This window comes from Cucurbita maxima, unplaced genomic scaffold, assembly GCF_002738345.1.
Source record: "Cucurbita maxima cultivar Rimu unplaced genomic scaffold, Cmax_1.0 Cma_Scf00006, whole genome shotgun sequence".
In the NCBI taxonomy this organism is placed as follows: Eukaryota; Viridiplantae; Streptophyta; class Magnoliopsida; order Cucurbitales; family Cucurbitaceae; genus Cucurbita; species Cucurbita maxima.
The window spans coordinates 1,841,297-1,865,730 of record NW_019272022.1 but is presented as its reverse complement, the minus strand read 5'-3'; the positions used below and the strand labels follow the sequence as shown (position 1 = coordinate 1,865,730).

General features: G+C 35.4%; 3 protein-coding genes across 4 annotated transcripts in view; 2 read left to right on the top strand and 1 right to left on the bottom strand.

Annotated features, from left to right (window-relative positions):
• The first annotated feature begins 1,105 nt into the window (after window positions 1–1,105).
• LOC111480626 lies at window positions 1,106–6,231 on the top strand. The gene is made up of 7 exons (XM_023125770.1): window positions 1,106–1,694; window positions 2,597–2,708; window positions 2,784–2,955; window positions 3,032–3,225; window positions 4,181–4,325; window positions 5,854–5,899; window positions 5,950–6,231. The coding sequence occupies exons 1-5, from the start codon at window positions 1,282–1,284 to the stop codon at window positions 4,304–4,306; spliced, it is 1,017 nt and encodes a 338-aa protein (XP_022981538.1). The 5' UTR covers window positions 1,106–1,281; the 3' UTR covers window positions 4,307–4,325; window positions 5,854–5,899; window positions 5,950–6,231.
• A 3,810-nt stretch (window positions 6,232–10,041) lies between these two features.
• Window positions 10,042–18,300, bottom strand: LOC111480562 (sodium/hydrogen exchanger 4). 2 transcript variants are annotated; one of them, XR_002717855.1, is made up of 15 exons: window positions 18,110–18,300; window positions 16,383–16,501; window positions 16,204–16,301; window positions 16,025–16,084; window positions 15,872–15,918; window positions 15,565–15,759; window positions 14,503–14,549; window positions 14,326–14,392; window positions 13,488–13,588; window positions 13,288–13,389; window positions 12,196–12,349; window positions 12,047–12,109; window positions 11,851–11,934; window positions 11,353–11,706; window positions 10,042–10,249 (listed from the first exon to the last, which is right to left on the bottom strand). XR_002717855.1 is itself a non-coding variant. In XM_023125677.1 (14 exons), exons 1-14 carry the CDS (start codon window positions 18,263–18,265, stop codon window positions 11,407–11,409), a joined length of 1,593 nt encoding a protein of 530 aa, XP_022981445.1. In that variant the 5' UTR covers window positions 18,266–18,300; the 3' UTR covers window positions 11,049–11,406. The 2 variants fall into 2 exon arrangements, 1 of the variants encoding a protein (XP_022981445.1); XM_023125677.1 differs by lacking the exon at window positions 10,042–10,249 and having other exon boundaries at window positions 11,049–11,706.
• A 3,389-nt stretch (window positions 18,301–21,689) lies between these two features.
• Window positions 21,690–24,434, top strand: part of LOC111480529 (glycerophosphodiester phosphodiesterase GDPDL3-like) — a 7,444-nt gene continuing 4,699 nt past the window's right edge. The window contains exons 1-4 of the mRNA XM_023125626.1: window positions 21,690–21,970; window positions 22,244–22,540; window positions 22,775–22,890; window positions 22,965–23,466. Of these exons, the coding sequence (XP_022981394.1) occupies window positions 21,829–21,970; window positions 22,244–22,540; window positions 22,775–22,890; window positions 22,965–23,466 (1,057 nt within the window). The 5' untranslated portion in view covers window positions 21,690–21,828. The remainder of the gene's footprint in view (window positions 21,971–22,243; window positions 22,541–22,774; window positions 22,891–22,964; window positions 23,467–24,434) is intronic.

Here is a 24,434-nt window from a genome sequence, read left to right as displayed (position 1 = left end):
CTTTCTCAGATGTTGACGCTATAGTTTGTTCTTGTAGAATGGGTTACCAGTTAACCTTGCACAAAGATGTCATATTGTCCTAACAAATTTATTCAATCCACAATATTAGATGATCAATATTTTGGCTATGCAATCTGTCTAAGTCTAAGAACAAAAAAGTAGTTCACCCTAGAGATGCCATTTCTCGCCCAATAAACCCACAACACCAAAAATTAGTCAACCACCACCTCCAAATTCAAAGTGAGTCCATGAACCGATAGAGAACTACTCGAAACTTTGAAACCTCCCTAGATGCTAAAACAACGGTAAAGATAAGACTCGAACTTCCTAGAGCTGAAAGTAAAACACGTGGATACCTACTAGGTTAAAGAGCGACGAGAGCCTTCAAGTAAGCTGCTTACGAAGTGTTTATATACTCACAATTTTCCCCGTTTGTTGCTCGTGTTGATACAAGAGCATTCAAGAGTAAGATTTAACATAATTTTAAAAAACATATATAAAAAGTGGTAATAATAAAAAAAAGGGTGAAAATATTATTTAGTGTGATAAGAATTTCTTATCAATAAAATATTTTCTTATTTAATTTTAGATAATCAGAAATAATTTTAATTTTAATTTATGTACTTAAAATTCGAGTTTGTAATAAGTCTTAATAATTATCCAGAAATAAATAATTTTAATTAAATTATTTAAACATAATCCAACTTATATTTAATAAATCAAAATCAAACATTAGATATATAATATAATAAATTATATTAAATGAGATATACTTATAAATCTTATATTATTATAATAATTTATTAATAAAACAATAATGTATCTTAAAATTTAATTTAATTTCTAAATTTGTTTATTTACCAATATTATTAATTAGTTTTAAATAAATAGTTTAATAATTAATACGTCCGTATATACCTGTGTAAGATAATTAGAAAGAAAAAAAAAGATGAATAAATGTAAATAAAGAAATAAAAAAATAAAAAAATAAATAAAGAAGACGAGAGGCAACGTGGCAAGCAATGATTGGTGTATTTGGTGACCCGCACACACACCCACCTTCCCAAATGGACGGCTTTGTCACTTTGTGTTTCTACACAGAACACACAGAAAGAGAGAGAAAGGAAGAAGAAGAAGAGAGAGAAAGAGAGAGAGTTCTTGAGAGAGAAAGAGAGAGAGTTCTTGAGAGAGATAGAGTGAAGCCGAGGAAGCAAGGGACCGTTAATTTCGGTTAATTTATGAATCAATTTTGAGCAGCAGCAGCAGCTACAAGAAGCTAAAATGGTTTCAGAACAAGAGCTTTCTGAAGCTTTACAATGTCTCTTACGCGATTCCGCTTCTCCTTCAAACCCTAACCCTTTTTCTTCCCTCAACGCCGTTGTTCTTGAGTTGCAGTCCAAGCTTGGCCTCGATTTGTCTCATAAGGTCGATTTCATCCATGCTCAGATTCAGCTAATCCTTCGCTCTCATCCTCAACAGCCTCAAATTCATCAGAATCATCATAATCAACAGCAGCAACCACCGCCTTCTTCGCAGAAAGACCTTCTCCCACCCCATCAAAGCCCTAATTTCCCATCTGCTCCTTCCCCCACTTCCTCTGCTTTTCATACTTTCACTGCTCAGCCTCCTCCGGCTAAACCGGAAACCGCCGCCGCTCCCTCCACTGCTGTCGGTTCTGACCCGCCGAAGGAGAGGTGGGGTTCTTCAAATTTTAGAATTCTGGCTCTTTTTGAGTCCCCTCCCTTTTGATTTACTTCGTTTTGGGTGTGCATGTTTGTGCGAATCTCTTTCAATTTTGAAGTGTAGTTGATTTTCTAGTGTAATCGAGTAAGGGTAGGAGTTATTTGTGAAATTCGCTACTTCAGCAGTTCAGAAATAGGGCAAGAAGGCATTGAAATTGTTTGTTTACTTGTTTTGACCTTTGTTGTGAGGGTTTTGGAGTGTGTAGTGCACTAATTAGTGGTTTTTCTCGAGGGGTTCGATATTGTTAAGTTTCCAATGAATGTTGGTGAGCCCCTGCTTAGTTAATCTCTGTGTTCAGGAGATTACTCAGAGTTTCTGTGACTTTCTGCTTTTGTCTTGGCTGTTGAAAAAGTAAATTGCCTGTTATGATGTCTTGTCAAATGAGTGTTCATAGGTATCTAATACGAGCAGGTTGAGTTTTCATTTGTTTTTTGTCTGTTTCCTTTAAAGCCTAGAACAGCTAGTTGCTAGTCTGGTCAGCACAGCCATTGAACATATATAGACAAAATTTTCATAGGAATTTGTAACTTTGGATTTGTGCATCAGCACGGAAGGTAATTAGATGAGGATGGAAGCTGCCCCAGTTTACTGGAAATAGATATCGATATATGGCATCTACTTGTGAGGAATCTTTATATTGTATGTGCACTTTTCTATAAAAATCGCTATAACTTTTCCATTCTGGGCTTACTTTTATTGTGCAATCAAGCCATGTGGCTTAGAGCTTGTAATACTGTTGAATCTGCATATCAGCTGGTAGCCGTAAGCATGGATTTTTGTTTGTTCTCTTGTTTTGATAACCTGAATATGTATCTTCTGGCTGATTAAACTCACCTCTACCGCTCGAATGCAGCACTCAGACCAAGACTAAGAGAAGAGGAGGCCCGGGCGGGCTAAACAAGCTTTGTGGCGTTTCTCCTGAACTTCAGACAATTGTTGGGCAACCAGAATTGCCAAGAACTGAGGTTCTTACCACTTTCTTATTTGATTTTCTATGTTATTACATATGAGGTTCATATGATGCTTTTGCCTTGATCCAGATAGTGAAACAGCTATGGGCATACATCAGAAAAAATAACCTACAGGATCCGAGTAACAAAAGAAAAATAATATGCAACGATGAGTTGCGGTTGGTATTCGAAACAGACTGCACTGACATGTTCAAAATGAATAAGTTGCTAGCCAAGCACATCATTTCTCTTGAACCTACAAGTAAGTATCCAGTTTGATTCCCTTGTGCCCCTTTGGTTATGAAAGAAATCAACAGTTTATTTTATAATCCTGTCAGAACCGTCAAGTTCGAAGAAGGCACGAGTGGAGAATGAACCTGCAATTGCTGTAAAAGCTGCAGAACCTAGTGTTTGTCCTTCTGTGATTATATCTGAAGCTCTTGCAAGTTTTTTTGGTGTTGATGGAAGGGAGATGCTTCAATCAGAGGTTCTGAGACGCATATGGGAATACATAAGAGCCAATCATCTTGAGGTTTGAAAATAAACTATGGCAACTTTCACCTTCTTGCATTTTGTCTATCTATCGTAATGAGTAATACTTTCCATAAACTTCCGTCAAACTTATTGAGCCTTTTACTTTTCTTTCTCATATAAATTAAACGAAGTACTGGAATGATTTAGTTCCTAATTTATACACCTGACCTGAGGATTTAAAAGAAAATCGTGTCTGTTTATATAGATTATTACTATTCTGTTTTGCATGACATTTAAAATGTTTTCCAATTATACATTTCTGAGTGGAGTCTTGCACCAGTTCTTCAACGTGATACATCATTTGTTTGTAAAATGATATGGGAACGAAACATTCCTTATAAGGGTGTAGAAGTCCGAAAGGGAAAGCACAAAGAGGACAATATTTGCTAGTGGTGGGTTTGGGCTGTTATGAATGGTATCAGAGCCAGACACCAGGAGGTGTGCCAACAAGGACGCTAGGCTTCCAAGGGGGTGGATTGTGAGATCTCATATCGGTTGGATAGGGGAACGAAACATTCTTTATAAGGGTGTGGAAACCTCTCCCTAGCAGCTCGTTTAAAATCTTGAGGGAAGCCCGAAAGGGAAAGCCCAAAAAGGACAATATTTGCTAGCGTTGGGCTTGGACTATTATAAATGGTTTCAAAGCCAGACACTGGGTGGTGTGCCAGTGAGGACGCTGGCCCCCAAGGGGGTAGATTGTGAGATCTCACATCAGTTGGAGAGGGGAACGAAACATTCCTTATAAAAATGTGAAAACCTCTCCCTAGCAGATGCGGTTAAAACCTTGAGGTGAAGTCCAAAAGGGAAAACCCAAAGAGGACAATATTTGCTAGCAGTGGGCTTGTGCTGTTACCATACTAATCTTGGATGTTGTTCTCTCATTTTCCCATTATCATTCACTTAAATTGAAATGGCCTGGTTTCTACTCTTGTGTTTTTGGGTTGTAAAAACAGGACCCACTAAACCCAATGGCGGTGTTGTGTGATGCAAAACTCCAAGAACTGTTCGGCTGTGAAAGCATTTCTGCACTGGGAATCCCAGAAGTTTTAGGCCGCCACCACATATTTAGGAGATCATGATTGCTAATCTTCTAGGATGGTTAGTGCATTCTAACTTTCTTATATATTAAAACTGATATCTGAGTTGAATCCTTCTCTGGAGTATTAACTTCCTTGTTGGCTTCATCATAATTCACATTTTTCAAAAGCATATAATTTGATCGATTGAAATTTCTTAGTGTTGGAGGCTGCTGATATGTTCTTCTGTTTGCTAGGAAAGATGGCTGGATAAAGAGAAAACTGTAGAATTGATTATAACACCGTAGAAGTTCACCTAGGATTCTAAACTTGACAGACAAGCCCTGACATGTTAAAATATCTTCTAGAAACTTATGAGTCTGACATACTCTACCACCATGAAAAGGATAAAAACTGTAATAGCCTAAGCCCACCGATAGCAGATATTGTCTTCTCTGGGCTTTCTCTTTCGGACTTCCCCTCAAGGTTTTTAAAACGCGTCTACTAGGGAGAGGTTTTCATACTCTTATAAAGAATGTTTCATTCTCTTCCCCTACCGATGTGAGATCTTACAATCCACCCCCTTCAGGACCCAGTGTCCTCGCTGGCACTCGTTCCCTTCTCTGGGACCCCCCCAATCCACCCGTCCTTGCTAGCACATCGCCTCGTGTCCACCCCTTCGTTGTTCAATCTCCTTGCTGGCACATCTTCCGGTGTTTGGCTCTGATAACACTTGTATTAGCCCAAGCCCACCGATAGCAGATATTGTCTTCTTTGGGCTTTCTCTTTCGAACTTCCCCTCAAGGTTTTTAAAACGCGTCTACTAGGGAGAGGTTTCCATACTCTTATAAAGAATGTTTCATTCTCCTCCCCTACCGATGTGAGATCTTACAATCCACCCCCTTTAGGGCCCAGTGTCCTCGCTGGCACTCGTTCCCTTATCTGGGACCCCCCCAATCCACCCGTCCTTGCTAGCACATCGCCTCGTGTCCACCCCTTCGTGGTTCAATCTCCTTGCTGGCACATCTCCCGATGTTTGGCTCTTATAACACTTGTAATATCCCAAGCTCACCGATAGCAGATATTGTCTTCTTTGGACTTCCTCTCAAGGTTTTCAAAAACGCGTCTACTAGGGAGAGGTTTCCACACCCTTATAAAGAATGTTTCCTTCTCCTCCCCAACCGATATGGGATCTTACAAAAGCACATTTAATTCATCAAAGATGTTAAACTAGAACATGAAAACTCGATTAAAAAATATGTATCGGTCTATTTAATCCAATCTTACACTATAGAAATCTAATGAAACATACTAATTACTGCTACCCATGAATGTATTCCTGTACAAAGTTATCTTTTTAGTATGGATACCTTAACAAAATAATTTGCAGCTTTGAATTTCGAAGGACTGTTGTTTCCTTTTTCCTCTCTCCTTTTCAAAAAAAGAACTGAAGGATTAGCTTTTTGTAGCAGTGCCAGCTGCGGTGCATGCTTTACCTTTAGTTGAAGAATTTGTTTCTTCTACTTTTTCTTTTTCAAAAAAGCACCAAAGTAAGGATTGGGCAGAAGAAGGACAAACTAATGAACGTCGATCCTTGATTGCATTTGCAGATTGATGGCATTAGCGACTTATATCGGTGCAGTGTTCGGAAAAGTCAATATATATATATATATATATATATATATATATATATATATATATATATATATATATATATATGAAATGTTGTAAGCAGTGATTTTAATATTGTACTTGTGGATGTTATATTAAGGTAAGTAAGTTAGGTGTGAACTTGGGAATGTAAGATGGGGGCTTATGGCAGAGTTTATTTTGCAATTGCCTGCCATAGTCCTTTGGGTGGTTTCCATTTGTCTGACTTTGTATTTAGGTTTAGAATGAGCTTTGGAGTTTCTAACATCCTTACACTCTACTGATTATGGATAAACTATATGTTTTATGTAGTAAAAGTTTAGCCTTTACTCTGCTTTCTTCTTTTGTCTCTTTGTGTAGAAAGGCTTGCTAAGGGACGCTGTTACTTTACCCTTAGCTTTATCTTACGAGTTAAAAGGTATTTTTCTCGACCGAGAAGGTTACATGTTCAAATTCTCGTCGTTAAATTGCATGATAGATAATAGTAGCGTTTTCAATATGTACTTCTAAAGGCATTACTCTCAACCACAAAAGTTAGAAGTTCAAGTTCTCTCACTTTAAATTAAATGCATATAGATAATAGTAGCGTTTCCTCCCCACATTGGAATATGGATTGGGAAGGTTAGTCAATCTCACATTGTCTACACCTCGTCCTGAGTGTTTTTTTGTATGTGTAAAGACGGGTAGAGTGCCTAATACAATTAGGAAGTAGATTCGATTGATCTAGAGCATACTGTCTGTCGGTTGAAAATATGAAAGCAAACCCTAAAGTAAGGAAAGGTAGTTTGATTCGTTCGGCCAATTGTCGAAATGTGTACGAGATAGACTTAAGTTAAGCTCCGTCTTAGAACCTTATGGGGTTTGGAGTAAAGCATCCCCAAAGAAAGATTCAAACTTTTATGTGAGATCATATAAACTACCCATCTTGCATTATCCCCCTCCCCCTGAAGACTCGATGTGAGACGAGGTGTAGCGCAGTCTGATCAAAGCATCTATTTTGGGTACAAATGGCCATAGGTTCGAATTCTATCACCTTAAAAATCATTTCTTTAGTGAACCCGAACAAAACACTGACTAAATTGATTTCATTTGCACGAAAGAACTTTCGTAAATGATGTGATCAATAGCTTATATATATATATATATATTAAAAGGTAGATAGATTTAAAATATGCATTGGCATTGGACCAACCCCAACCCGTGAACTCTCAAACCAAGGCCAGTTCTTCACGTGAAGCCATGTAGAGCTATAAAGCCCCTCCTGATCTTCCCATCCCAAACCCACCATTCAATCATTTTTCCCTCTATGGCGACCACGATGATCAAGTTTTTGGCGTCATTGCTTTTTAGCCTGTTTCTGGCTGGTACCATTGCTACTCCCTTGTGTCGGGTCGACACGAAGGAACTCAAGGTGTGCCAGCCAGCGGTTGCTCCACCACACGGGCAGCCGCTGCAACCTCCAACCAAAGGCTGCTGTTCGGTTATCCGACGTGCAGATCTCAAGTGCCTATGTAGCCTCAAGTCTGTTCTCCCTACCATCGGGATTAACACAGCTAATGCCTTGGCTCTGCCTTCCAAATGTGGCATTCATACTCCCCCCGAGTGCCGTGGTTAGTTTGGAAACAGATTGGAATGATGTGTTTTTAGGAGATGGGTTACTTTTATTTTCGGTCTTTCTTCATTGTAATTTACAATATTTTGTGCTCCCTACATCTAGCTTTTCGTGTGTGCTTGTCGGGAATGAGACTTGTTGCTCCATAGCGATACTGACTTAACCCACTTCTACCCATCTCAGAGTACCATTTCTTGATATGTACTCCTTTTCGTCTCAATAAAAATATTTTAAGAATTAGAGCCACATATATGTTCGATAAATATTTTTATTCCATATTTCTTAGAATGTGTTGGATAGATATTTCTTGTTTTTCGCCTCCCTATAATCTAAATAATTTTTAGTACGAATGATGTTAATATATATATATATATATATATATATATAAAATACTAATAATGGTTCATATTATATTCCAAGATATATTTATCGACCAGTAGTTGCAAAAATAAATATTAAGTTGGATAAAAAGTATTAATGATTAATTTATGAATATATAATTCATTTTAGTTATAAATTTTTTATAATTATAATATTACAATATTATTTAATTTATAATATATTAGAGTATTATACATATTTAATTTTAAAAAATAAAAATAAATTAAGTTTATATCACATGAAACTAGATTTCTTAAAGTTTTTTTTTTTTTAAAAAAAATTATAATTCTAAGTTATGAAATTTCAAAATCAAAATCTGTATAAACAAAAATATAAAATATTATTTGTTTTAAAAAAGTTTGAATTCTTTACCAAAAAGAGTTTAATTGAATTACCAAATAACACAAATTTGTATAGATACAAAGAAAAAAAAAATATTTATTGGTAACCATTAGAATATGATGAATAAAATATTAATTATTATCTTAATAATTGATGGTTTGATACACTGAAGATGAACGCCTTATTCAAGTAGAGAAAACGTTACTTTGATTTTATTTAGAATTGACAAAACAATGAATCTATCATGAAATCTTCTTCGTGAGGACTCAAATCGAAGGTTAAATGTTTGTGGGATCTTCTTAAAAGATTTGAACACTTCAAATTAAGAATATTTTCTCTTTTATATTAAATATTAATTTGATCCTTTAAGTACCATTAATTCTTCAACGAACAACTTGTTAATGATTCAACATAGATCCGTTAAGAGTGATATCGGGACTTAAATAATGAGATCCCACCTTCTACAAGAGGACTTGGTGTTAGAAACCACGACTCTCCACAATAATATGATAGTTTACAAGTCTTCATACTAATGGAGATGTATTCATTACTTATAAACTCATGGTCAACTTCTTAATTAGCCAACATATAACTACTCATTTCAATAATTTTCAAGGATTCTTAAACTAGTAAATATGTATCCATTTTTCGTGATATTATGCATAATTCAGCTACATCATGACTAATTCTTTATAAAAAATTGTCTTCCAAAATGGAATCTGATAAGCGAGACTTCGTGTAAGTGTTTACATAATCATCTTCTGTCCGAAAAAATGATATCAACATATATGAGATCACCAAATGTTCAAGAATTTCGTCATTCAATCGATATATCCAACATTTTTTTAATTTAGGGATTAAATACATACGAACTTAAAACTTAAAACTTAAAACGTATAATTTAACGGAAGAAATAGGGATAAAAGAGAACATGAGCCAATCATAGGAAAAAGCAAGAAGAATCAAAATGATATTGTTGATGCAAGGTTTTGAGTATCATCCACATTATTATATACACACATTCATAGAGAAAGAGATAGCAACTCAACCCGTGACTATCAACAACAGACTGTTCTTCACGTGAAACATCTAAAACTTCACAAAACACAAAACACAAAACACAACCAACTAACACTCCTCAAGATCCAAACTTTTTCCTTCCTATAAAAACCCCACCTCTCCTTCACCCTCAAAACACCCTCAATTCTTCAAAAAAAGCTTCAAATTTTCCTTCCTCCATCACCAATGGCTCCCAACAAGGTTCTGGTGGCAGCTCTGTTCTTGATCGCCGTCGGTGGCGTCTTCGCATCTCCGCTGTGTAAGATCGATACCACTGACCTCGGCGTATGCCGCCCGGCGGTTACCACTCCGGAGCATGGCCAGCCTCTGCCATTGCCAACGGAAGGCTGCTGTGCTGTGGTTCGCCGTGCTGACCTTAAGTGTCTTTGCAATCTCAAGTCTATGCTTCCTGCCATTGGCATCGACGCTGCAAATGCCATGGCTTTGCCTGGTAAATGTGGCTTATCGATCCCACCGGAGTGTCATGTTTAAGCCCTGTTTGGTAATGTTCTTATTTCTCGAAACTACGATCACGATATTGTGCTTTTTCTAATGGAGAAGTATAATGACTTCTTCATTCTTCTTGTACATGGCAGGTCTATGCAGTGATCTTTGAAGTGGCATGCATTTTAAGAAGATGGGTAGTTTTGTTTTGAGTCTTTCTTCATTGTGATGTGTATTTTGCTTTGCCATCTTTGTGTGAAGAGTGGTAATAGTTTCTTTCCTCCTTCCCTTGGAGGGATGAACAAAAGTGTAACCTCTTCTAATTTGTACTCTCCTTTTTCATTGCAATAAATCTACTACTTTTATACATACTTCTTTAGAACATCTCTGACGACCACTACGGTATTAGGCTCTTCGATGAGTTCCACGAGTTCCATGAACTAGACAGAACCTATAAAGATCAAAGACAAACACTACGATATTGAGCTCTTCCATGTGTTCCACGAACCAGGCCCAACCTATAAATAGAAACAAACAACTTTGATCATTAACCACTTGAAGTCAAATGTAATGATCTTTTTTGGTTGAAAGAATTGACCATCACTAAATCGTATATAAACTCTCTTAGAAAAAAAAATGAAAAAACGACTTAACTAGTTGAGCTATACTCAACCGAACCTCTAATTCAATGACTAAACCATTTGCAATAACAAAAGCATCCAAAGGGATGACTTAGTTTAAACTGGTTTACAACGTAGAACTCCCAAACCTTGCCGACTTTACGAACTACGAACTTACAAAACCGGACACCACAAATCTAAATACTACAATCAGATCCATTATACAAATCTAGCTTCCATGAACCAAACATCCCTCAGGAAACAAGAAACATCATTAACACTCCCATGTTTTCTTATCCATAAGGTACATAATCTACAGTCCTTAACAATTAGTAAGTTCATCCTAAAAGATAAATCCAACCTCAAGAATCAATGTTTATTGGCAATGGAAAGTCCACCACTACCAACAAAACAAATGGAATCATGTCAAAAGGCAACTAAAATCCACAGCTTCCCACTAGTAATAAAAGAACACAAGGAGTTTGTCCTTATCTGACAAGGATAGATTCTCCTGCTAACTTGTGGCTAGGAATTGGAGAGAGAGAGAGTCTAAAACAGACCACAAGTTCATTTTTTATGCTAACAATCAAAGAACTGAAAAAGTACCTTCCCTGATTCAGAAAAAACAGCAGCCTCCACTAAAGTTCTAGATCAATGACTAAAATGTAAACAAGACAATACTCTGTATATACATATAGAAGGCAAGATGCAGCACATGTTCCTTGATCTCTCACAAAGACAAAATGCTATTTACAAGTGAGCCAAAGCCTTGTCTACTAAACATAGCAGCATTGTGGTCAGAAAAAGAGCACATTCATTCAGTTTCTAACCAATAATTACATGACAGTTTCTACAGTGCTCCTTTTTCCAGCTTTACAGAGCAAAAATGACCATATTTTTTATGCTACCAACATTCCAAGGTTCCAAACATCAAGCTTCCAGCACCATATTTAGTGATCAATGAGGATTGGAATATTTTAGTGTGAGAGAGACTTTCTAACCTTCCCAATTTGTATCCTTGTTCGATCAACGTTGCTGTTCCCACGGTTTTTTTCCTAACAACCAGAACCACTAGGTTGGTTGCCGTGGCGAGGCCCTCCAAATATAGGTCTCATGTAGTAATCATCGAATTTCCTCCAAAAGAAATGGATGGTGTACACAGGTCTCTCCATTAACATCGACAAACTATCCTTTGCACGGAGGACATTGGTTGCAGCAGACTCTTTCATGGAAAGCAAAGGGAGAGTTATGTCCTCTTCGGTGAACTTCGGACCGGAGTTGCTGCTTGCACCATTAGTTGCTTGGTTGAGTGGAAGTAGACATCTTATGAGCGGCTTTGTTAGAAACCCAAATACCTGAATTTCATAAAAGTAAATTTTTGACGCTATACACAATTCATGCCATATTGCAACTCTTCCTAAGTAGCGTTATCTTTGTAACAAAGTACAAATTTTAAAGTAACTAGAAAAAAACATACATTAAGAAGATGGAAAGCGTACCACCGTAGTGAAGAGCACCACAACCGTGGTGAGGGTAATCATTGTTGCGTGGGTTGGATCCCGTGTAACCCCAGAATAGGTGAACTTCAAAATACAAAAACATTTCATGTTCAATAGATACTGTCCCCGATAAATCAGAAATGATATACTCCAGAATTGCATCAATTAACAGTTCAAAGCAGAAAGAAAGACTAGCCTGTTTGAAAGCCAGAGCAATAGATACAGCTCCTCTCATCAGTCCAGCCCACCATATTATGATCTGTAAAATTTAACCACATCATAGATCAGTGATATCTGTGTAGTTCCCATGATTCCATGCTAATACGATTACATGGAGATACTGACCTGTTGTTTAAATGTGATTATAGAAGATGATGACGATCTATCTTCACACTTATTGAAGTAATTCGATATGGCAGATAGGGGGAATACAAAGGCCGCACGACCAAGCAATATCAAGAAGACTGTTATGCTATATGTACCAACCAACTTCCACAAGCTGCCAGGATTTTTTAAAAAAGAAAGATTTTAGTAACAGGTGAAATATTCCTAGCATCATAGTCCAACAGGTTAGACTGTTAAGATAGTGCCAAAGTTAACAGTGGTTTCTCGAAGATTGGAAATGGCACACTATGAATCTATGATGAAGTCCTAATGCATTATAAATGTTAATGAAACAAAAACGTCCATGTGTCTTTTATGTACAGTTTGCATATAAAGGATTACCACTTTTAATGCTTTATGGAATAGTTAAAATTTAAGGCTAAAAAAAAAATTAATTGTTAAACTGCGCATTTGATCTGTTACAAAGGATTATAAAGTATAATCTTAGAACACAGTAAATGAGATCATTAACGCTCAATACTACCGTATTGGATATATTTCATTATATTGGAAACTCATCAGTTTTCAGTTATTTGATCTGCTAAAAATGAGACTTATTATAGGTCAACAACATCTTGGCACATAGGGACCTGATTGCCACCCACCTATGGCCTAAGAATTATTCCAAGTGCCTCGGTCTCCTGCTTCACAACACCCCTTTTTCACGTCCATCCTAAATGATATGGTAATCCTAGTCGGAATCAAAGAACCTTAATAAGCGCTTTGGATATGCAAACTCTTAGTTCACAAATGCTAAAACCTCACATTAGGTATATTGTCTTCTCTCACTAGAGTGAAATTAGAAGAAAAGATTAAGAGACGATAAGAGCACTCTGTGAGTGTCCATTCATTATTAAGGCCACTTTCCAAGAAAGGACCTTAGAACGCCATAACAAGAAAGAAAAAGATCAAGAGAAATGGGCTATTTTCATGAGATCATAATCAAGTTATCGGTCTATTTGGATCAGGTGTCACTAACAATCCAAGTCACTCTTTTTAGATTTATTAGATAACTTCATGGAACACAAACAATAAAGCACAGTGAATTGATACCTTAATTTAGTTATCTTCCACTTCTCTATGTCAAGAGCATCCATGCCCACGTAAAGAAATATTGCAGTTTCAGCAACGAACGACATCATTGAAAATACATGCCTGGAGTAAGTATGTCATAAGAAGAATGATTACAAAAACCATTGGAACACAGATATTGTTACCTTCAGCATACATCTAGAAGTTGTGCTTGTACTTGCCTGGTGGTTATCTTTGAACTATCAGTCACATTATGCCATGCATAGTGCGACATGATAACCCCACAAAAGAAAACTGTGAGTATTCCACTCAACTCCAGTAACTGTCCAATGAAACAAATGCACAACTACAGTTAAAATACTAATTTTTGTTTTTAAACCAATAATTAAAGCAAAGAGTATCATTTGCACAAAAAAGGGTAGAAATTGAACTATGACCTCACAATTGAATGCTTATTTTTCATAATTGGATAAAAGGATAAACAAGTTAGAGACCGATGATAGTGGGTTATGGTAAATATAATTAGGAAAAATTACTTTTTTAGTCCTTGTTTATTTAGTCCTTAAGCAGACCCAGTTCAGCATATTGAGGATTGTTGGGAGGGAGTCCCACATTGGCTAATTCCCCAACCAATTCCCCAATTTAGGGAATGATCATGAGTTTATAAGTAAGGAATACATCTCCATTGGTATGAGGCCTTTTGGGGAAGCCCAAAGCAAAGCCATGAGTGCTTATGCTCAAAGTGGACAATATCATATCATTGTGGAGAGTCGTGATTTCATAAACTGTAACTACTCTTAGTCATGAGAAGAAAGTAAAGATGATACTTCAAAAGCAATGTTTAATTGTCCGGAGATTAATTAACTTTTTATAGAGGAATCAAGCTGCCAAAAGAAGCTCATTTAAACAGTGGTATCAACCAAAAAAAAAAAATGAAACAAAACAAAACCAGAAAAGAGAAGGAAAAGTTTGCTTAATCTTCAATATTACCCTTCGGTAAAAGCTGGATCTAAAATTAATACTGACATTATTTTTAAAACAACGTGTAAACATATTTACCTCTGCTAGCATGTATGAAAGGTAAGCCATTAAAACCATTATCGCAAGCTCACGCACACTTGAATGCCTGTAAGAAAATAAGACTTCAGATTGGAGAGTTCGGGCTACTTGAACCTACTTTGAAAATGTGTCACAATTAGTATGTAAAATATCCAAACCGAAGGAAAAGGAACTAACCTCCCGAAGTATAAGGTTTTCAGGATATATGCTGTTAGAAGCCCAGCCTGCAAAAAATGAAAAGGCAATGTACTATTCCACTAAACAAAAAATCATTTAATGGAAACATTCTCCAGAAAATATTTATAGTTATGCTGGAATGGTAACTAAAGGGTTTGGTCAAGCTGTGTGCACAAGATTGATCAGTCTGATCATTATCAAAGAAGTTTATACAGAGGAATAGACCAGTACGCAGAAGAAGAAGAAGAAGATTGTGTCTAATTGAATAAGGAACATGTTCCTTAAAGCTGGCTGAACCAAATATTCTATTAGTCTCGCTTGAACATGTTAATATTGGTAGAAGGCACCACAAGGGTGGTAGAGAATTGGTAAAGATCATCTATGTTCCTCCCAAACCAAATCTCTCACAAATTCCATCTGATAGTCTACAACCAAGAAACCTTGAGTCTTCTTTGTATGGTCGTGATGATCATCTCACAGAAAAGAAGATCCATGAGAGATCTACAGAAAACCATAGACAAACCAAAGGCACCTAGAAACTTGCTCGAAGTTAACAGTTTCTTCCCCTTCCTAGCACAAACAACACCCAAATGAGGAAATAGTAAGGATCGTTCCCATTCCTGACCTAAACCCGGTCCCAAATGAGTATCCGTTCCAAAAATTGAAATCCGACTCAATAACAATGAACCCAAAGGATTTCAGACGAAGGGATATAAAGGAAGAGCAGCCATGCCTTCAGCTAAATCGAAAAACAAAGATTTTGATGAGAAAGACCTTTACATATCACACACTCAGGTTCTAGCACCTCGTCCTTTAGCAAGGTGAAATACACCAAGCTTGTCTACCATCTTTAATTTCATACAACAGACCTTTGACCATTCCCAAACCTTATATTAGAAAGGGAGCAGCATAACAGAAAAAATAAGCAAGCCCAAATTAATGCATAAAAATCTGATAATTTTTTTTAGAGTTTGCACGATTATATCAGAAACTTATGGTGTCTAGACTAGCACATGGATATAGCTATATTGGTAACCCATTATGAAGTTAAATCAAGCTTACGGTCACTCCAAGGATGGTGCTAGTTGAAAATAAGTAACAAAAATCTCCAAACACATGAAGGGCTGTCTTGCTGTTAAGCCTAGTGATGTCAATCTTCTGCACTGCATTGAAGAGAACAACTGATGTTGCATCATTCACCACTCCTTCCCCGAAGACTAGACTGTAGAGTAAAGGCGTTTCCTCTTGGTGTAGTACCTACATGAAGGACCATCCATAATAGTAATTTCTCGGAAATACAACATACAAGTGCGACCATCGAATTTGATACTGATGATTACAAAAAGAGAAAGTTGGAGCGCAAGCTAACCTGCAGAGTGCATACTGTGTCCGTGGATGAAAAAATAGCACCTATAGCTGAATCAGGAAAAAAAAATCTTCATTAATCTACCCTATAACTACATAATTTCAATCAACATAAATCTGCACGACTAAAAATTAGGTTTTCAAATTTTGACCTCACCAATATAGTCTCGTGCGGACAGACCATGGAAGCCCATCCTTGTAAACAGCCACTGGCTACCTAATCAGTGCATAAAAAACCATTTCATGTGAACTAAAATTTCTTAGTGTCCAAACGATGATATATCCTTATTGCAGTGTTGAATTAAGAATTGGTTGGTGAATAGATTTGACTTATACCAGATGTTATAATGAGTGCAGATATAAAAACACCAATCACCCCGAACAGCATAATGGTCAAGAAGTTGTGGAAGAACTGCTTCTTTTTAACTTGAAATCTACAGACAGGAAGATCAGTCCGTGAAACATGAACGATTCAACAAGCATATACAAAGATAAAACCAGAAACCTGTACGAACCCAGCATTGAAAATTATTGGGGGAAGGAGATACATGAAGAACACTTCCTCATTAAAAGTTAGGATATGAGAATCTTTTCCCTTGCTACAGACCAATATGATCGTGCCAGTAACACCTCCCTGTTTAAACAGAAAACTTAGAATAAGAAAACAATTGTCATTCTTCTTTAATCACAATCATATATGGAAGCAGTTGAAAAATTCGGTCGTCAATATTCAGTAAGTAAGAAGTAACATTTGACGTAAAGATACAAAAAAATAAGTGCTCAGCATTTTTTTACATTTGACAATAAAACATCTTTTATTCCACAGTTAACTCAGTGAAAAAGAGATGTTTAGTTTATTTTCCTTCCCTTCAGATATGATCATAAACAAGTGAACTAAAAAGGCAAGGATAAATTTGAGTAGGAACATAATTTAGCCGTCATTCTCAATGGAGTCAAATAGCAACTAAGTAATGGTAACTACTAAACATTAGCACTGTTAACTAGATGCAAATTTCTTTGAAACTAAGATGTCTTGGGCCCCTCAAAAAAGGAATAATGTTTAAGAAAAAATAAATAAAAACCCCAAGAACTTCAATACTGAAAGTGTTCTTGTCTCCCAAAGAAAACCTGGGAGATCCCATATTGGTTGGGGAGGAGAATGAGTCATTCTTTATAAGGGTTGAAACTTCTCCCTAGCATACGCGTTTTAAAAACTTTGAGAGGAATCCCGAAAGGGAAAGCCCAAAGAGAATAATATCCGCTAGCGGTGGACTTAGGCAGTTACAAATGGTACCAAAGCCAAACACTAGACAATGTGCCAGTGAGGAGGCTGAGCCCCGAAGGGGTGGACACGAGGTGGTGTGCCAGCAAGGACGCTAGGCCCCGAAGGAGGGTAGACTTGGGGGGTCCCACATCGATTAGAGAAGAGAACTAGTGCCAGCAAGAACACTAAGGGGGTGGATTGTAAGATCCCACATCGGTTGGGGAGGAGAATGAAACATTTTTTATAAGGGTGTAGAAATCTCTCCCTAGTAGATGTGTTTGAGAGGAAGCCCGAAAGAGAAAGTCCAAAGAGAACAATATTTGCTAGTGGTGGGCTTGGGCCGTTACAAAACCCCTCATCTATTTTGAAATTCCTGAAACAAGGTCATTTTTGTCCTTGTGAATAACTATAGTTGGAGATGCAAAAATAATCACACAGATCACATCAATCAGAAGCAAAGAAGATTAAGAACAACATCTCCACATCGCTAAGAGTGTAAGACTTTTTAGCACCCAAACGTAAAACCAAGCGAGCTTGGCTTAGACCAAAGGCAATATCATACTATGCTCAAGATAGACATGATGGTACTTATAGTACGCAGACACAGAAGTTCTTAATCTCCAACACGAAAAAACACACTATCACAAATCAGTCGATCAAATCAAATCCAGCTCAATCAAGCCAGTAGGTGCGACCGACTTCCTTGCCTTCAAAATCAAATTCAGTGATATGAAGTCTTGCAGAATAGAAACACCTCGTGGTCAAACTCTTCTAATATCATTTTCTTCCAATTGGACTTTGAACGAATCTCCAAACCAGAAGAGTGCGAATTTTACAGCAATCATAAAATATTTATTTAAACCATCCACTAAGATTTATGGAATTAGTGTGATTTAACACACTAAACTACTAAGAAGAGGGAATCCATATGATCAACAAAACAAAACAAAAGCTATATTTTAGATGAAGAGAGTATACAATGATAATGGCAGTGATGGACTCATTAACCCAACGATTTTCTTCGAGCAAATGGCCAATAACCAAGCATAAACAAAGAACGGCAACGAACAACGTCAAGGGGACGACCGGGGCGTGGTCGCTGCCGATGTTCTTGACAGTTTCGAGCACTCCCATTTCTCCCTCGTCGCTTCAAATCTCCTGCAACACCGTTTTCCCTGTACACAAGAGCATTAACATGAACTGAGAGAGATTTTGCCCGCGCAATGGAGCAGTTCGTTAGGGAAACGTGGACTGACACGTGGGAATAGATTAATACAGAGCTTCACACGTGTCTTGTCCTCGACGATCCCAACGGACACGATAAAAAAAATTTATTAAAAATTGTTTTAAAAACATTATCCAATAATACTTTTTTTTTTACCATTTTTATATGAATTTTTATTAAATTTATTTTATGATTTGTTTAGGTATTACCTCAGTTAATTTTTGCGTCATATTAGATATTAAACTTTTATAAAAATTTATAATTTTTAAATTTTTGTATTAAATTTATAATATTATATTCTCAAATGAATTTAAATAATCATTACTTTTAAATATAACTAAATATATTAAATGGTTCCCACTTTTTTAAAAAATTAAGATATCGAGAAAAAATCTTTCACTTTCTCGTGATCTTCTCTTAGCAAAGTAAACCTGTTGGTTTAAGAAAAGAGTAGATCTTGATGTTGGGACGATATAAGACAAAAGTGACGTACAGTTCCTTTAAAAAAGGTGTAATACCACCACCTATTAGGCTTGACGAGCGATCCCCGTCTTCTTTCTCGAGAATTTTATTTGGTTGACTGTCTTATATAAATATATATATAATTATCAATTTCATCGTTAATTTTTTTAAAATTAAAATTTTACTATTAAATTATTGCATAAAGTTGAATTAATCTTTGCTGACGTGGACCAATCACATTTCATATTTTTTCCATTTTTAAGAAACTGCCACGTCATAATGCCATTTCCTTATTCCCAACAAAATTCACATTAATTATTTTTTTTTAAATGATTTGATTATTTTTAATGAAAATTTGGTTAAAAAGTTATTTGACTTTGACCATCGCCTTTTCTTCCAAAAATATTTTTCATTTAATATTTCCCTCAATTATTAATATTGTAATGGCGAGATTGAAGAATGGTGCAGGTTCTAAAATTTAAAGGGCATTTTGGTATTTTCCTACCATAAATGACATGACATTAACATGGGAGGGTCAATGTCTCGATAGAACCCGAATGGGTGGATATTTGGGATGTCCCAATGTTATGAACGACACGTGGGTCTGTTCTCGATAACATAACCGAGAGAGTTGGGATGGCTGACGACATCCTGTGACTTGGAATGACATCAAGACATATAGACCATGTTAATTATGAACTAAGATGAGATGATGGGATACGACGTTGTATTGGGCCGTTACACAATGATAATTCTAATCGATCAGATTGTTGTTATATCTAGTCACAAAATTTAAACTAATTCAAATAAAAATAACTAAATACGTAAGATTTTTTTTATGGGATCAAAGAGGAAAACTTTAAATTGACTATCTCGTGACCTCGATAGCAAGCACCATTACCCACCCTATATGCCATTAATTTGAAAAACGTTGAGCGTTTAAAAATACCCAGTAAATGATTCTATTGTTGGAGTCGAGAAATGCATACACATGGTCCCGTACACATCGAACGCACTAGGTGAATTTCACTTTCATAAGATACTTTTACTTAAAGTTTACTCAAAAAGTTCAACCGAACCCTAAACCAAAATCAAACAGAAGAAAAAACAGTATACCAGACATAACCGAAGAAACTTAATGAGTTGAGTTGAACCTAGAGGAAATCCATTAACCAAACTCGAGTCGATGGAAACCCGTTGAACCGAACCCGAACTAGAGAAAATTTGTTTCAAAAGGCTCTTTCCATTTGACTTATCATTTCATCCTTTTCGCATCAAGGTTAAAAAGTAAATGCAATTTATTACCTTTCTAAATCCTCTTTAAAATTAACAGATTTTCTTTTAATTTCATACCAACTAATTAAAAAATGTTTGAAAAAGGTAATTCTTTTTATTATTTTGTTGTGGGAAAAAAAATTAAATTTGGATAAATACTGACAAGATATCAATTTTAAAATTGGGTGTAATATTTTAATTTAATTCCCAAATTTGACATTTTACAGATTATTTCAAAAAAAAAAAAAAAAAAAAAAAAAAAAAAAAAAAAAAAAAAAAAAAAAAAAAAAAAAAAAAAAAAAAAAAAAAAAAAAAAAAAAAAAAAAAAAAAAAAAAAAAAAAAAAAAAAAAAAAAAAAAAAAAAAAAAAAATCCTTCTATAATTTATTTTTTTAAAACCAATTCAAAATGATCCGACAACTCGGATAGAGTTAAAAACTAAATCCAATAGAACTCTCTATTTACGGGTTGAGTTGTCAAATTATTTTTCTTCTTATTATTATTATTTAATAAGAATCATATATGACGCATTACTAACATTAGTTACAAATATCAAATATTTTTAATTTTCGTACTAATTGAGTTGACAAAAAAAAAAAGTCAATATTTTTTTATTTTTGAAAAATTAATAAAAAAATTTATGATTTTAGTTTGACGGTCTGAGTTAGTTAGGTTATTGGGTCATATGAACATCTCTATTGAAAATTATGCACGTTTTATTTTTTATTTTTATGTAATTAATTTCATATTTTTTTAACGATAATTATTTTTAAAATTTTCAAATATAAACAAATAACCAAAAAAAAGAAAACTTAGAGTTGAAAATAATAATTATATGCTTAATTTTAAAAAAATATTTATCCAACGGAAAAAATAATTACATTAGCACTTGAATCCAAGCAGTCAAAACCTACCTAAATTAGCATAAAGGTCCCTCCAAATGAAAAAAAAAAAAAAACCCAAAAATGGTAAGTTAAATTAAAATGAATAAAATTTTACATTTTAACTATTTTCCATTATTTATATTTAAAAGTAGAAATTAATATTAATAAAAAAATACACGACTTCAGGCTCTGATATCATATTAAATGAAATTACACGATATTACGACTCGCGGGGTTAAAATGTAAATTTGATTTGTTGAAGACCGTATAAGAAAATAAAATTTTGAAACAAAGAAGAAAAAGTTATTATTAATATCATTTTTTATTTCTCTCCAAAATTAAAATGGAGATACGATTGCTGAGTTGTACGGGTTGGGACCCACTATGAATGCAAACAAAAGCGCGGTTTCAACTGACTCCATGTATGAAACCAATCATTGCTCGCCACGTAATCATTTGCCAATTTATTTATGCTCAATTCTTGGTGTCCCCACGTCACGACAATTGTTGCCACTCTGGCACCGCTTTTTTTTTTGGCTGGAATATATTTATTGGAAACGGCTTGGCTTGAGCTGAGCCGGATAGAATCAAGCCGACTTGATTGATGTGTGTACGTGGGAACTATCAATCAAAAAACATGCACCGACTTCCAGTAATTTTAAATAAATATATTTTTTAAAAAATTATTAAATTACTACCAAAAATATAAACCGCCACCTTCAAAAAGCTCCCCTGCAAATACTTCCCTCGCTAAATTTGATCTTGGCTACTTCAGTGATCTCCGGCTTTGTTCTTCCGGTCAACAGCTGTCAATTTTCCGGCGGAGGCGCTCTGAATTTCTCCTTCTCTACGATGAGTCGCTGGAGGAATTTTCCGGCAATGTGTTCCTCTTCTCGTACTTTCCTTTTGCTGTTTCCTCTGCTTCTTCACTTGTTCGTGGCGCTGGTCTCTGCTCAGGGCTCTAATAATACCTCTCCATGGCAGACTCTGAGTGGTGAGTGTAATGTTCGGATTAATCTCAATGATTTTAGTTATCTTGTTGCCTTTTTTTTTTTTGTTTTTGTTGTGAATCGTTGGGAGGTAGAAGGTTAATTTACTTGTTGTGTTGAAAGAAGTTGAAAATGAAGTCGGAAGTCGGAAATGGATTGGTGAAGTTGATTATAACTCGATTAGCATTTTGTAAATAACTTCGAATTTGAATCGGAGGATTTCAATGCACACGTGTAGGTATCGGAGTTTGAATTTGCGTTTGGCTTTTGTTGTGCAGGAAATCCTCCATTCGTTGTGGCTCGCGGTGGATTTTCAGGGATTTTTCCTGATTCGAGCGGAATCGCCTACAATTTTACACTAATGGTTAGTGTACCAGATGTGATCTTATGGTGTGATGTGCAATTAACTAAAGATGAAGTCGGAATTTGTCTCCCGGATCTGAGGCTCAACAATGCTACTGACGGTGCGAATGTTCTGGCGAAAAACCGCAGCAGTGTCTATGTTGTTAATGGAGTTCATACTGAAGGATTGTTCACAGTCGATTTCAATTCTAAAGATCTGGAAAATGTTACTCGTAAGTTCAAGTTCTCATTTATTGTTACCTGAAATACTGTCTGATTTCTTCTATTACAATGAATGAGCACAGATCATTCATAACCAAAGTCATTTTCAGATGATCAATGCTTGCAGAAAACTTCAACATTGAACTAAGCCCTAACGATTAATTAACGTTTTTTTTTTTAATTTTCTAAAATTTTCAACAAGTTAATCCGCTCTTAACTGCGCTAATGAGCAATTTCCTGGGCAGTTACTCAAGGAATCTACTCTCGACCTGACAATTTTGATGGCAATGATTTTGCTATTCTCGGTCCTGAAGATGTGTATGAGCAGTTGAATCCACCAGGACTTTGGCTGAATATTCAGGTAATTCTATTGAGTTCAATGTTCATCCTTTTCTGCATAGTCTTCACCGATCCCCTTTACTTTTTTCATCGCAGCATGATGCATTCTACACTCAACGAAACTTGAGCATGAGGAACTTCATACTTTCTGTAACGAAACGCATCACTGTTAACTACATATCATCACCAGAGGTGGGATTTCTTAAAAGCATATCTTCAAGAATCGAACCCCACAAAACGAAGTTGATCCTTCGGGCATTAGGACCAGCTACTATTGAGGTTACCACCAATCAAACATACGCCACTCTCCTACGCAACCTCACTTTTATCAAGACATTTGCCTCTGGAATTATTGTTCCCAAGACCTATATACGGCCCATTGATGGCGATGGCTACCTACAACCTGAAACCTCTCTTGTTTCTGATGCTCATAAAGCAGAGCTGGAAGTTTTTGCTTCAGAGTTCTATAATGACCTTCCACTGAGCTACAACTACAGCTATGATCCCATTACTGAGTACCTGTCGTACTTCGACAATGGCAGATTTTCAGTTGATGGTGTGCTCACTGATTTCCCTATTAGTCCTTCCGCAGCTATTGGTAAGTCATCACATTTCAGCTCATATATATGATCTCCATTTGGTCCATCCCTCCCCAACTTATGATATTTTAAAATTCAGCCACTAGATGTTTCAAAATGCACAAATCACCACTCTACTACAAATATAGCATTGTTATAATTAGGGGTGTTATAAAAATTTGATGACCCAAAAACTCTGATCAACTGAACCCAAACCTGATGAATTTTGTTGAGTCAGGTTCAAATGAATGAAAATTTTGTGAATTAAGTTGGTTCATAATTCTCTAAAATTAAATTGGTTTGAATTGAATTACCAAAATTTATTATTAATTTTAACAAATATATTTTTGCTCACAAAATAAATATATTTATTTTATTTCTTAATTATTTAATATCCAAACAATTCTAACAAATAAATATTTAAAAATAAATAAATAAATGTTTTACCAGCTAACATTTTATTTTCTTTTAATTAGAGTTATTTGGTTTGAAAAAAATTTATAACTCAAACAATTGAATTGGATCTAAAAAAATGTCTAACTCGACCCGACCCAACCCATCATAGTTATAATTTACTCCAATTTTTTAAAACTATAATATTAACTGTTAAAATTTTAGTTTTCTAATTGTAATAATCTTAATCCAATTTTTTAAAGCTAGTGTGAACTTTGTAAATTTGAAGGGTTTAATTGCATTACTTTGTAAGTTTAGAAGGTTAATTGGTTGAATTGAAATTTCAAGAGCATGATTGTTACAATAGGATAATTTTATTTTTATTTTATTTTTTTTTGGAGATTTTCCATTACATTTATTTAATTTGTATCCTGCTGTTAATTTAATCATATATATAAAATGGTATTCTTAAATGTCAAATAATAAGGACGTGAAGGATATAATGTAAAAATAAAGAAAAAGATGTGACAAAAAAAAAAAAAAAAAAAAAAAAAAAAAAAAAAAAAAAAAAAAAAAAAAAAAAAAAAAAAAAAAA